Raw genomic sequence first — 13,998 nt, forward strand, 5'->3', positions numbered from 1 at the left:
AGGTCCACAGGCTCTTCTACTAGGAGAGAACGGTTGTCCTGAGTGCCCGTCGGTCCTTCTGGGAGCTTTCACTAAATGGATGGGGCCTAGGACGGAGCCTAGTTGTGAATTTTGTGCCTTAGAAGGTCATTTTAGACTCAAGTTCCAGTGTAACTGTATTTTATAACTGGGACATTTGTTCAGGGAGCTTATTCATTTATTCATTTATCCACCCTTTACCCATCAGTCCATCCATCCATCATCCATCATCCATCCATCTACCCACCCATCCACTCTTTTGGAATTTGTTGTGTGCTTATTGTCTGCAAGGCACTACAGTGGGTGCTGCAAAAAAGAAAGTGTCATCTCTGCCCTCAAAAAGCTTATTGTCTAGGAGAGGGAGACAAGGTATAAAGAAATAGGTGCAGGAAACTGTTTCGGGTGCTTTGTGAGAAGTCTGCACAGGGCCCAGCAGTGCATAACAGAGAGAGTGGTCAGCTCTACTTGGGGGCTCAGGAATGGCTGCACAGAGGAGGTACAGGAGTCAGAGAGGGGATGGGGGTGTTGGGGGAGATAGAGATGTGGGTACAGACACAGAGGCTACAAATAGCCCAACACCTTCAGGGAAAGCAAAGAGTTTGGTGCGGTTAGAGCACGGGGTGTGAACTAGGGCAGCAGAGAGAGCTAAGGAAGGCAAGAGAAGTAGGCAGAGGTTGGATTATTCACAAAGCCTGGATACGATGCCAAGGATTTTGGACTTTAACACACAGGTATTGTGGAGCCATTCTAGCATTATAAGCAGAAGAGTAACATGGCCAGATGTGCGCCTTTGAAAAAGTACTCTGACTTCAGGACAGGATAAGACCCAGCAGCAGGGTCCTAGTTAATTAGGCCTATGAGAGATGGTGACACCTCAGACGAAGACAGTGGCCTGGGATGGAGAGGAGAGAGAAGGGGAGAGGAAGGGCACCGCCTCCCCCTTAGCCTCTTAGGCCTCCAGGATTACTTTCTTCCTCTTTCAGCCCAGTCACTTTAAAGTGGCCATTTTACTAATTTAACTCCATTTCTCAGTTCCCGAGGAACAGAGGGGAACTCCTGAGCCGGTGGCCCAGTGCAGGCACTCCAGCTCCTCCCACGGTTGGACTGCAGCGCCCACACGAAGTCAGTGTTGCCCGTGGGTGTAGAACCTGGTCTAAAGGCCCACGTCCTCAATGGAGAGTCTGCTCACGGCACAGCTTCCATTGGCTGTTCATCTTTCTCTGACTTCCTTATCTGCTTGTGTCTAGTGAGGTCTCGTTCTGTTTCTGGAGGGAGGCCGGCTGTGCTCAGTCTTTGGATGGGTGACACTCTGGGGGCACAGAGCCCGCAGCCCAGGCCTAGGGCAGAGGGGCACACTTTTCTGGAGCTGGTCAAGCACCCGTGCGTTGCCCGATGGCCTCGCCGTGCGCGGCACTTCGTCGTAATGCAAGGAGGGGCCGTGCGTAGGGAGCTGGTGAGCTCACCTCCCAATTTCCCTTCGGTCTTGGGCTGGTCCACAGTGGATAATAATCTCTGGCTAACTTGAAAACAAACATTGGGTGGGCTGGAGAGAAAGGAAGGAGGAGGGGGGGAAGGCAGACCAATCTGATTAAGGGGAAATTCCGCGTTTCTTGAAACCTTTACAATATCCAACTGGACTACTTCCAAGAATTCACAGACTAAGCTAATAAATCGCCCCAAAGAGGTCTCTAGGGAACCTGTTTAAAAAAATAGTCAAGAGGCATGGAGTGTTTTTGAATCAGTGAGTAGTTCTCAGTATTGGAACACGGCTGGATTCTTTTAAGAGACTTAAACTCCTGAAATATTATTTACATTCCCTGGGAACAGAGTTCATCCTTTTTCTCGGCCCGTTTTGGAACTGACACAGCTTCTGAATCAAGGAGGGCCCAGACTGATGACGAGGATCCGCTGTCTTTTCTGGGTGTGGGTGAGTCGGAGCCTGAGGTGTGGGCTTGGAAAAAGGAACCTGTCTGCAGTGCCCAAGGCTGGCCTGCAGGTGGCGCTGAGCGTTAGGATGCTTTTGGAGGAGAGATCCTAGTGGGAAGGGCATCTGCTCGTTCTGCCATGGATAACTGGAACCCAGCCCACAGGACTCAACCCAATGAGGCGAATTCTTGATATCTGGCATTTTAAAAACCTGGGGTTTACATCAGGGAGGCAGAGGTGCTCACCTAGGCTGCGGGCTGGCTCAGCGGGGCCGGGTGGCAGGAGGATGCCGGCATGGGGTCGTTAGGAAGGCCGTGCCATCGGTTTGCTCATTCACCTTGTGTTTATTGAGTGTTGTGAGGTCTGTCCTGGGTGGGGTGGAGGGCAAGGTCACTTAGGGAGTTTGCAGTTGAGAGGGAGAAGCGAAATTCCCCAAGTAAACGAATACACAAAAATACTTCCAACTTGTGATCATTGCTGCTGAGGTGCTGCTGAGACAGGGAAGAGTGGCGACTATGTGGGCTGACTTCAGACAGGCTGGGCGGGGAGGAGCACGCTGAAGAGGGTATTGAAGGGTGAGGAGGAGCCGGCCCTGCCACGAATAGGAGAAGAGGAAACAGAAGGAAACCAGGGGGCTGCAGAGTGGGGGAGGGTAGGGAGCCCAGGAAGAGTCTGGGGAGGAGAAGGTGGAAATGTGAGTTTGCATTTTATTTATGGAAGCAGCCAATCAAGCTCTTCCCCTGTCAGTCACATGTTAATCTATCATGTTTCCAATGAGAGGAAAGTTGGGCCACTGAGAGAAACTGAATCCCGTTGAATGATGAGGAAAGAAAGAGATGGAGAATTAATTTGGGGACCGGGGGAGTGTCTAAGTAATGCACACGGGTCCTGATTGACTGATGGAAGTTCTCGGCGCCTCGAGTGGCAGCAAACGGGGTGAAGAAAGAGACCACAGGGACTTCCCTGGTGGTCCAGTGGTAAAGAATCCGCCTTCCAATGCAGGGGACGCGAGTTCAAGCCCTGGTCGGGGAATTAGGACCCCATGTGCCACAGGGCAACTAAGCCCACGCGCCACAATTACTGAGCCTGTGTCCCTCAACTAGAGAGCCCGCGTGCCGCAAACTACAGAGCCCACGTGCCCTGGAGCCTGCACACCACTGGAGAGAGAAAACCCGCATGCCACAACTAGAGAGAAGCCCTGGCGCCACAACTAGAGAGAAGCCCGTGTGCCACAACGAAGAGCCTGTGCCTCAAAGGAAGATCCCGCAATGCCTCAATGAAGATCCTGTAACTAAGACCTGATGCATCCAAAAAAAAGAGAAAGAAAATAAATAAATAAAATTAATTAATAATAATAAAAAAAAAGAATGACACTGCAGACCACCTACACCCACCTCTTTCATGGCGGGTCCTGGTTTCTGCTAAACAAGTATTTTAATCATTCAAAGAACTAGCGCCTTGGGCTTGGGGTCACCACACAAACCTGGATTAGAATCCCGCTCTTGCACTTGAAAGAGAGGTTTCTTTGAGCTTCACTCTCCTGCCTAGAAAATAAGGATATGGAGACTTATACCTAGTAAGATTTTGGGGAGGATTGAATAAGATGTATTTAAAGCACCCAGTGCTGTACCTAGACTATGGTAGGTGCTCAGTGAATGTCAATTCCCTCCTTGCTGACTACGTAACAGTGAGGACAGATAAGTAGAAAGATAGGGATGATGATATTAATCACTCTTTCATAAGATGCTCGCACTGGGGAAAGAGCAGGACCGTCGATGTACTTTGAGGAGGGGGAAGTCCCGGGCAGGGAGTGAGACCTGCATTTTAGTTCATATTCTCCCAGCTTCCTCTTCTGTAAAAGGAGGGTAGGGGTGGTCTACAGGCCAGAGTTAGACTAGTTTAAAAACATTCTTGGGCCTTATCTCTGGAGATTCTAATCAGCAGGTCTGAGCTGGGGTCCTGGATGATTCTGACACAGAGGCAAAATCACTCCAGGTGATGATTAAGACCCAGGAACACTGGAAAAAGTGTCTCCAAGACCCTTTCCTAGTCCTGAGTCATCATCCATCACACCAGACAAGGACCAAGAGGACCAGAACCACTCTCCTCATTTGCCACCAGAGGGCGAGCTTGAGGCACGATGGCCAGAGCGAGATGCTATCTGTCTCGGCTCTGACTGAAAGAGCCCAGGGAAAGTCTGTAGTCCCACAGAGGGTGCTGTGCGAGACAGATAAGGCAGGGGTCATTTGGGAGGATTGTGTGCCAACTGGAGCTAAGAGGAGAAAGCCAACATCTACTAGATTCTGTGAAGTGTACGCTTTCTTCTGTGCCCTGATGTCGGACAAGATTTGGACGATGAAACTTGCTTCTTCGTGCAGTAAGGACTTCGTCAGGATGCTTCAGAGCCCCGACTTCCAGTTCCAGCAAAATCAGCATCTGGCTCAGAGGGCCAGTCACTCCCGACCCTCATCTGCCCCCACTCTGTCCCCCCCGGTAAAGGATGCACCCACTGGAAAAGGCAGTGGGCAGGCTTGAATCTGTTGGTCCTTGGCTGTTCTTCTGCAGACTCTGCCCCTTCAGAGTTACATGCACAAAACAAAGGACCGTCATGGCCTGATTCCAGCTGCAGAGAAGCAAGCATCACTTCCCGTTCGGTGTCCTAGTCGATGCCCTTAGTTTTTGGCAAGGCAGAATTCCAGTCCTTTCTCTTTACCACCTCATTAATTTTGCCTTCTGCGGCAGGCTGCATTTGAGGCCACAGCCCTTGGCGTCTGTACTGCAGCAAAGTGGGGACTTGAAATCTTCTCTTCTTTGCCAGCAATTTATATTTGGACTTTCCCTGCTCGGTGACATCCTCTAGGTTCCACTTCCACAGAGGCCCAGGGGGCCACAGAAGCAGAAATGGTTACCCCTGCTCCCCAAAGGGGGAAGAAGAAACCGAGGGCAGTGGCAGGGCTGGTCCAGGACTGCTGCTGAGGGTGCCGAGGAACCGAAAGCAGCCCAGCCACCCCGGAGTGCCTGAGTGACAGTACCTCACCTCCCGCCCGCAGTTCCTGAAAGGTTGTAGCATGGGAACACCTCAAAAATCCTGATTGGACGTCATCACTCCATGCACCCCATCCTTCTTGAGCCCCTGCGCTGTCGGGCCCCATATTAGCGTAAGAGATGAGTAAGACTTTTGAGAGTTCCTGGACTCCATGAACTCAAACTTTACATGGAAGGAAAACCGTGCTCACCTGGTTATAGGTGAGGGTAGTAGTGTGTTGATGGAGTAATACGATAAATGGCATAACATGGGCACATGCAAGGAATAATGGGAGGGTGGAGAAAAGAACGATTGAAGAAATTGATGCTGAGAAAAAATGACTAGAGACGCCTCATCTGATGCTGGAGTTGTTTTAGGATTCGATGCTCTCTCCCCGTGTTTTCTCAGTCTTGGTGGTATGTGGCAGTTTTTTTTTAGGGGAGGCGTAGCTTAAGATTCAGGCAGCTACACCTGTGCGAGGAATAATAAGCTGCATTCTAACAAGGTCCTCATGCAGTTTCAGAGGACAGGAGTGGGCTGGCCAGGAAGGAAGCCCCAGCAAGGTGGCAGGGCTAAAAGAAAGGCCTGAGCTGGGGATGTTGCTGACAACCAAACTCACCTCCGTAGGGATGTGAGTCTTTTTTCTTGTAATAGCAATGACAGCATTTGTTTATGTGCCAAACGTTGAGGGTCCCGCCACGGATCAGGCAGTGTGCTGGTCACTGGAAAAAGAGGAATACAAGGCTCTTAGCTTCTGGGAGCCATGCTCTGATAGAAGAAATGGACAAGTAATTACGATGCAACAGGATGTGTGTTACAGCAGAGGTGAATAGAGGAGGCTGTGCTCAATGCTTTGGGGGGTGGATGGGTGCAGATGCACCCGGTGAGGAGGTGACATTTAAGCTTACTCTTTTTTTTTGTTTGTTTGTTTCTTTTTAAATTTATTTATTTTTGGCTGTGTTGGGTCTTCGTTTCTGTGCAAGGGCTTTCTCCAGTTGCGGCAAGCGGGGGCCACTCTTCATCATGGTGCGCGGGCCTCTCACTATCGTGGCCTCTCTTGTTGTGGCGCACAGGCTCCAGACGCGCAGGCTCAGTAGTTGTGGCTCACGGGCCTAGTTGCTCCACGGCATGTGGGATCTTCCCAGACCAGGGCTCGAACCCGTGTCCCCTGCATTAACAGGCAGATTCTCAACCACTGCGCCACCAGGGAAGCCTAAGCTCAGTCTTATCTATTTTATTTATTGTTTTGGCGGCGCCGTGCAGCCTGTGGGATCTTAGTTCCCCGACCAGGAATTGAACCCGTGCCTCCTGCAACGGAAGCACAGAGTCTTAACCACCGGACCAACAGGGAAGTCCCTCAGCTCGCACTTAGAGGAAGTGTTGAGGGAGCAGGAAAAGGGACCAGCATCCGCAGGCCTGGATTTGAGAAGGCACGTGGCCCGGAGGGCAGTGCGTGTGTTGGTGTGTGTCTGCATGCGCCCCCCCTGAGCCTGGGTGTGGGGTCGTGGGTGCTGAGAGATGGGAGATGAGGCTCCAGAGAGACTGTGGTCGGTCTGGTACAGCACCGGAGTAGAACTCACTCCTGCCGCTCATGGATCACGAGGCAAGTTCGCCCTTCCTCCAGATCACCAGGATGCCCGGGATAGAACCATCTCATTAACCCACTGTTCATCACTTCTTGCTCTTTCTGGATGCTGGGGGAGGAGTATGGGAAGTGGGGAGGCAGGGGCTCTGGGAAGGGGTCATGAATGTGGACTAGGCCAGCTTATAATGCTTTAATGTTTTAAAAATTCAGAAAAATCAATGCCTGAGAATCGGTTCATATATATGGTTCAGGGACAATGATTTTTAACTTTACAGGCAATTGTCATTGAGTGTCTAAAGACAGTGTAAAAATACTGTATATTAACAAGTCAATCAATGCAGAGTGGGTGGAAAAGTCTCCCCCACGTCCTTTACTTTTCTGCATTGCATTGAGTGGTAAGTATGCTAAAAAATGCAGATTACTGACAGTTCTTTTCCTTGGTCAGCTAAAACTATTTGGAATCTTCTATGTGCCAAATACTCTTAGGCTCTACTCAGAACAGACAAATCAACTTACACCTTACATCTTTAGATATTTATGAGTGGTAATATCAGTTATCACGGACTAGGAACCTCATATGAATGGGTATAGAAATAAGACTGATACAAATAAGACGGACATAAAAGCTCCTGGGAGCAAAATATTCAAGGGCAAACTGATCAATAACAAGGTATAGTTAAAGCTGTTATGATCAAGCAATTCAGGAGCAGGAAGATAGAACAAGAATATAAACAAATAATGTAATTAGAGGTTATTTTGTTTTAAATTAATTTGACTCATTGTTTGCCAAGTAGTATTTTCCTTATGATTTAATAGGACACTCGTCCCCCTGCTGCCCTCTCCCCCCCCCTACCCCCACTGCTAGTTGGAGCCTACAGTGGGTTTTCTCGGGTAGGAGGGTACATTCTATGCTTTCTCAGACTTGTGACTTTGACCCTTTTAGGGTGACACCAATACTTGCTGACTTCAACTCACTTGGCTCTTAGCACATCACGTAGTTGGAGGGGGAAATGCTCCCTTTTAATTTTTAAGATGCACAGCTAATTGGAACTGGAATGAAATAACCAGCTGGGAAGCTTGCTGCATGCCTCACAGCCCCTTTCTGGGACTTCAGAATTTACAGCAATAGGAATGAAAGGGTGCATTTTACACCTTCTGGACAGACAAATAACCATCCAAAGTGGCCAGAGGCAGAAAGACTTTGAAACATGGGCCCATAGTAGCCTCAGGATTATTTTGCATTTATCTGGCTAATCTTTGCTGATCAGGTGTGAGCCAATTAGATTCTTTTTTTTTTTTTTTTTCATGGTTGCCTGAAGGCCTCGATTATGTAGGGATTCTATCTATTGTTTGATCTCAAGCAGAGAAGCCCAAAGCTGTGGGCCAGCCCAGATGTTTTAGTCATTGTACCTGGCTGGGCAGCTTTCCAAAGAGATGACCTTTGGTAGATTGCTTGGGATCAACTGGTCCAGCTTTTTCCTTCTACAGGGATTCTGAAGTAAGAGCATCAGAGCAGGACTTGGACAGAGCCAAGGGGTCCCAGCCTGCTCAGCTGCTAGCCCAAGAAGAGAGGCCTTAAAAGCTGCTGTAAGTGTGATAGGATCTCTGGCTGGGGAGTCAAGTCTCCTCCCGTGTTTTAAACTCAGATTCTGGGAGGTTCTCTCCATGACTCAGGATCCCTTGCTTTTTAGGATATAAGCTCGCCTTTTTTTCATTCCTCCTGCTTCTCCAGTTCATCTCCCGGCTTCTGGCCTCATTATGTTAAGTAGGGGCCCGCCTACAGCAATGCAAATCCTTTGGGCTCCTAGGGCGCTGCAATCCCAACAGTTTCTCTTCAACAAAATTGCAGGCAGCAGCGAAATGCACTCTCTCCACCATACCCCCAAATGGGTGCAGGTGAGCGTGACTGTTAAAGAGGAGACCCGGGCCCTAGATTGGGCCTTTTTTGGCCTCAACAGGCGGCTGCTGCTTCCCCCCCTGCCCCCAAGTTCCCTGCGACCCCAAGGCACAAAAGGACGTTTCAGGGCGGGGTTTCCATCCCCAGCAGCGGGCTACAGTCTTCCCCGGCTGCCTTCCTTCCCTACTCAGAGCAGTGAGGGCTTCGGACTTTCCTTTCCAGCTAGCTGCCAGGCCACTGATGCCCGAAGCCCGGTCTCCGGCTCCACTTCCTGTTTGCTGCCTCACCTCGGGCCCGCGCTCCTCCACCCCGGGGGAGCCCAGCCCGGCGCCGGCCGCCCGCAGGCCCGCGGCCAGCTACCCTTCTCCGGGGCTGGGCGTGGCCGGCGCGGCGCCGCGCGGAGACTTCCCGCCCCGCTCCCCTTCCCTCCGCTCGCGGCCATCTGAATTCCCCCTTCGACTCCTGGGCGGAGGCCGAGCGAGCCTTCGCGAAAGGCGACGGCGGCGGGAGGAGTACTTGGGCGCCCCTCCCGGGCGGCGCGGCGCCGGCCGGCCGTGCAGTCGCGCGCTCGCCGCCAGCAAAGCTATTGGCTCGGCACAGTCACCCCACGCGGGCTGCAGCGGCGGCCTCCGCGGATTGGCGCGCGGGCGAGCATCCACCGGGGCGCGCGCGAGCGGGTGCGTGCCGCCTGGGCCGCACCGAAGCCCACCGTCGCGGGGCGCGGTTCTCCCTGCTCGTAATGACCACCCCTCCGCTGTCCCTGCGTTGCTGATGCTGCATTTGGGGCCGCTGCCAGCCCGGGTGGCCGATGCACCAATGCAAAGAAAGGGCGCGAAAGGCGCGCTCCCCGCTCGGGCGCACGCACCGACCGCCGCCCTCGGCCGCACACTGCAGCAATTCGCGCTCTCGCGCCGCACCCCTCCCCGCCTGCACTCATTTGCATATCCCACGATTGTGGCCAATCAGGACTCGTCTATCTCGAAGCGGACGGCTTTGGCCTGAGAGGAAAGGGAGTGGCTGGCGGCGCATGCGCCGCGGTGGCCGACTTGAACCGAGGCTTTTATTGCTGTAGTTTATTTCCACCCCCTTCCCTACTGCTCTGTCTCTCTCTCTCTTTCTGTCTCTCTGTCTCTCTCTCTCTCTCTCTTTCTTTTTTTCCACCCTAGCTGAGGCAGTGTTGGAGGAGAGGAAGAAAGGGAGACAGAGGATTGCATATATCTCTTAACATTCCTGAAAATTTCTATCAGCAAGACCAGCTAAGCGGCTGCACATTTTTCAATCCTGCAAAAAATACCAAGTCTCTTTCCGGGCAATTTTTGTTTTAAAGCTGCCCTCTTGAAATTAATTTTTTCCCAGGAGAGAGATGTCTTATCAGGGGAAGAAAAATATTCCACGCATCACGGTGAGTTTGGTACTTGTGAAATCTGCAATCGGCCAGCAACCTTTTGTGGCTCAGAACATATAAGGATTTTTTTTAAAGGAGGGGGAGGAAGAGAGACCCAACTTTTTTTTTTTTCCTTTTTTTCCCTTGTTGCTAAAGAAGGCGATCGTGATGGGAGACGCAATCCTATAGAATTGTAAGCCATATAGTTTCTAAGGCATTAAAATAGGAGCGTGAGTGCATTAAGGTCGTTTTAGGTAGCGCGCCAGATCCGCTGTATCCTTTTATTGTCAGAGCGAGATGCTGTAGTGCTGGCCTGCGGGGTGTAAGCAAATGGATGCCAGATTGAATATGCATGGTTGAAGCTCGGATATTGTTCTCCCGGCTGCGTGCTGCGATGCTGGACTCCAGGAGCTGGACTCCAGGAGCTGGATGGGGAGATGGGGAAATGGATTCTCCCTGTATCTCCCGCCCCCCACCATAAAGGGCTTTCTGGAGGCTTCCTCCGGTTCCTCAGAAAAAGGAGCGGGTTTTAGCCCGGAGGCGTAATGACAGCAGAGGGATGCTGAAAAGGGCTGGGTGGACCGGGATCCTGTGGAAACGGGAAGGAAAAATAGGGACGCGGTGATGAGCAGAGGAGGGGGGGAGGTAGGCTTGGGCTTTTTGTTGACCGGGACCGGTTTTTGGTGGCCCTCTCGGCTTCCTCGCCCAGTGGTTTGGGGCTGGGACCCTGGCGGCTCTGGGCTCGCTTTCTTGTGTCTTTCTGCCCCTTCTGCAGCCGGGGAGGCGTCCGTGTTGGCGCATACAAAGCGGGCTGGGAGGGTGGGCGTTGGGGACAGCGCCGAGCCGGGCTCCGGGAGGTAATGGCGCTGCGCGACGCGCGGAGCAGATGGCTCGGCCTCGGCCAGACAATGATCGCAGAGGCCGGAGACGCCGGCGCAGCTCTGGGGCCTGGGGTTGTTAGTTTGTAAATCGCGAGAAGCTCCAAGCGATGACTTTGCGATGCTTCGGCGATGAACACAGGTTCTTGTTCCCGCTGCTCCCCCGCCCCCATCTTCTCCCCATCTTTTCCCGGAAAAGTCTCGCCAGTCCTATTTCTCTACATCCCCGAGTGAAATTCCGGGGAGGGAGGAACGCGAGGGAAATTCATTGTTATGTAATGATGTGCAATTGCAATGGGCCGGCTGATTGCTGGGTAGAAACCAGGGCTGAGGCGGTGACCGAAAGAATCTTTGAAAAGTCCAGATGTGTTTAGGGCTGGGTTTGAGGGCGTGATTTCGCTCTGGTTTCCTCCTTAGCCACGGGTACCCCGACTTCCACTGGATGTACAAGGGCACACCCATCCGCAGGAGAGAGATGTGGGAGCACATGCACAGGGGAAGGGGCGTGTGCTCGGGAGAATTTACAGGATGAGGGGTTCTACAGCGGGGGGTGGGTACTAGGTTTTTCTTGAGGGCCAAGGACCCAAGATCCCAAAGGGCAGAGGGCCGGGGAACCCAGCGTTATGTGTTCCTTGCACTGCAGGAAGGAATCTGGGGAGTGGGGTGGAGAGCAGATTTGCTGCAAGCCTCAAGTACTCTGCTGTCTTCGTGAATGAAAAAGGCAGTTTCGTTTTGACAGTGTGGGGAGAAAAAAATTTAAAAAGCAAACAATCAACAAGACTGATTTTTAGAAGAGCGCCCCCTCTGCCCTTTAACAAAATCTGGTGGCATTATCATAGGACCTATAGCATGGTTTCCCTTCCTCCGTCAGCACGGCCAGCCTGTTATGTAAGATGCCACTCGAGTGAGCGGGGCTGTGATGTTTCATTTTTTTTCTCAACATGATATTGGCTCGGGGATTCGCATGATGGCTGGAACAGGTACTGCAGTGACTAAGGGGAACAGGTGGTGAAGGGCAGGGCTTCTCTTTGCCTCCCAGGCGATGTTTATCCCATCAGAGCTGGATTCTGGGGAAGAGGGGGAGATCACTGTAGACAGATAAGTGCACTGGATCAGGTGACCTTGGGCCAGTGGCTTAACCTCTCTGAGCCTCAGTTTCTTTATGTGTCCTTGGGACAAGAATCTAGCTCCCATCACCTCACAGATTTGATTTGAGGCTTGGGTGACGTGGTTTACAGGACAGGATTTTGTAAAGGTCTTAACCTTTACCTTATATAAATGCAGGAATCGTTTCTGACTGTTTATTCCCATTTGACTTTCCAAAGTCTACAGCAGGATGAAGGCCCCTACAGTGTAACAATTAAAATAATCTTAGTGTTTCTCATGATGTTAGAAAAACAATAAATACTTTCTAAACCCAGGTGTGTGTGCATTTCTGTGTAAAAGTATCTTTTTTCCTAGGTCTCTAGTAGCTTATATATATTTTTAAAAAGTTGCTGTAATTTCTTCTTGGTAGGTGCTAAATATAAAGCACTTGCTGAGAATATTATTCTTAACTGAATTTTGAGTTAACCGTTGTCAAAATGAACGCCGTTCTTTGAAGTGCTCTGTATATTAAAAAAGCAGTCATTTAAACCCAGCAGGGACTAATACAGGTGCGTGTCCATTGAACACAGAATTTTAGCATAACATTCCATCAACAGCATTTGGGATAGAGATGAATCATAAGATAACATTTCTGTTACATTCTTGGCCCTTATATGCTGCTTGTCATATATTTTTTGTACCAATTAAAGTATCAGTATGTTTACAGTCAATAATGGTGTTAGATTTTAGAACTTGCCATCTCACCTACTTTATTCTAAAACTACCTTTTTCTTAACAGCTTCATAGTTAAAATGGTGCATGTTTGAAGTGTTTTTTCCCCCTCTTTGCTACAATTGCTGTGATTTACCTCGAAGATAAATGCAAATATAAAGAACATACTGAATTGAAACCTTGCTATGGATGAACCAAGTGTGTTTGTGTATAGTATCCCATGACAACAGACTTTTGGTTAAATTTTCCCGGCACAAATCTCACCAAGAATCTACTTCCGCTACATGTGGGTGTATTTTTTTTTTTTTTAAATGAAGTTTAGCCTAAAGCCATTTAAAGCGATTGCCTTCTTTATCTGAAATCGTTTTACTGATCTTTAAAGGAAGATTGTTAGGCTTTTTTTTTCATTCTTTCTCTTTTGCGCTTGTAGGTCTAATGGAAATAGATAGTTGTTGTCTCTGTTGTGTTTTTTTTCTTTTTCTTTTTCTTTTTTTTCTCTAGGATAAGCTTTGAGCTTTGCCAGTATGTTCTGACTCATCAAGTGATGAGTAGATTGCCAAATACAGATTCACCTTTGTCACTGAGTCTTTCCAAAATTGGCTCATTTTGAGCAGTGAAAATGTGGTCTTAGCTCATTTATCTTACTACCAACTGCTTCTCATGGATCAGGTACGAATTGTGACCTTACTACTTCTTTGTTTCAGAGTGATCGGCTTCTGATCAAAGGAGGTAAAATCGTTAATGATGACCAGTCATTCTATGCAGACATATACATGGAAGATGGGTTGATCAAGTAAGTGTAACTCATTATTGCCACAAATTTGGGTACCTTGCAGTGTTCCTAAGCATTAGCTACAATTCATACCCGTAGTATCAAGCTGTAGTGATTTAGAGACTAACTCAGTATCTGTTTAAGCCTAGTTTGATTGGTGGTAATGAGTGAGTTTGAAAACTCAGATTTAGGGAATTCAAAGCCACAATTAAATGCACACCCATTTCCTTACGTGTTATGTAATTGACTATTTTTAACCGAGGTGACACAACATCTTCTTGTTGCCACATACTCAGGTTATGATCCATTGACTATATTAAAGGTTTTACTAGAATGTACTTGTGTGGGGTGGATAGGACAATCAAAGGACACAAACGTGAAGTACAGCCTTTTCTATCATAATAGCACATCTGCCTTCTTAATCAAGAATCTAAGTTGTTGGGGGCAGTGGACACCAAATTAATTACTTAAGTCACAGAGACAAATTACTGCCTCATTCCGAGGGAATTTTAGGTTTCATTTTTTAAGTGGCAACTAACACAAATAGGACTGCCCTTTTGTTTATTGTGTATTGTGTTTCAAAGGAGAAAACAACAAAGCAGTTACTGAATTAGGGTATTTTTGGGTCCTAGAGGGTTAAGTGAGCTGAGAACATCTCAATATCCTCGTGCCCTTCCGACTGGGACAGCTCAGAG

General features: G+C 49.5%; 1 protein-coding gene and 2 long non-coding RNA genes across 4 annotated transcripts in view; 1 reads left to right on the plus strand and 2 right to left on the minus strand.

The window, feature by feature from the left end:
* LOC309664117 overlaps positions 1 to 9,339 on the minus strand; it is a 125,926-nt gene extending 116,587 nt beyond the window's left edge. Inside the window, exon 1 of the long non-coding RNA XR_014265629.1 lies at positions 9,196 to 9,339. This is a non-coding gene — a long non-coding RNA (uncharacterized lncRNA). The remainder of the gene's footprint in view (positions 1 to 9,195) is intronic.
* Positions 1 to 13,998, minus strand: part of LOC309664125 — a 764,383-nt gene that overhangs the window by 255,890 nt on the left and 494,495 nt on the right. The window lies entirely within an intron of this gene.
* The window catches only part of DPYSL2 (dihydropyrimidinase like 2), a 115,685-nt gene that overhangs the window by 29,788 nt on the left and 71,899 nt on the right, over positions 1 to 13,998 (plus strand). The window contains exons 1-2 of one of the 2 annotated variants that reach the window (XM_082468895.1): positions 9,466 to 9,853; positions 13,236 to 13,324. In XM_082468895.1, the coding sequence (XP_082325021.1) occupies positions 9,815 to 9,853; positions 13,236 to 13,324 (128 nt within the window). In that variant the 5' untranslated portion in view covers positions 9,466 to 9,814. Of the gene's footprint in view, positions 1 to 9,465; positions 9,854 to 13,235; positions 13,325 to 13,998 lie in introns of those variants that run through there. The other variant, XM_082468894.1, reaches the window with a different exon arrangement.

This window comes from Balaenoptera physalus (assembly GCF_965194825.1).
Source record: "Balaenoptera physalus genome assembly, chromosome: 7".
Classification (NCBI taxonomy): Eukaryota; Metazoa; Chordata; class Mammalia; order Artiodactyla; family Balaenopteridae; genus Balaenoptera; species Balaenoptera physalus.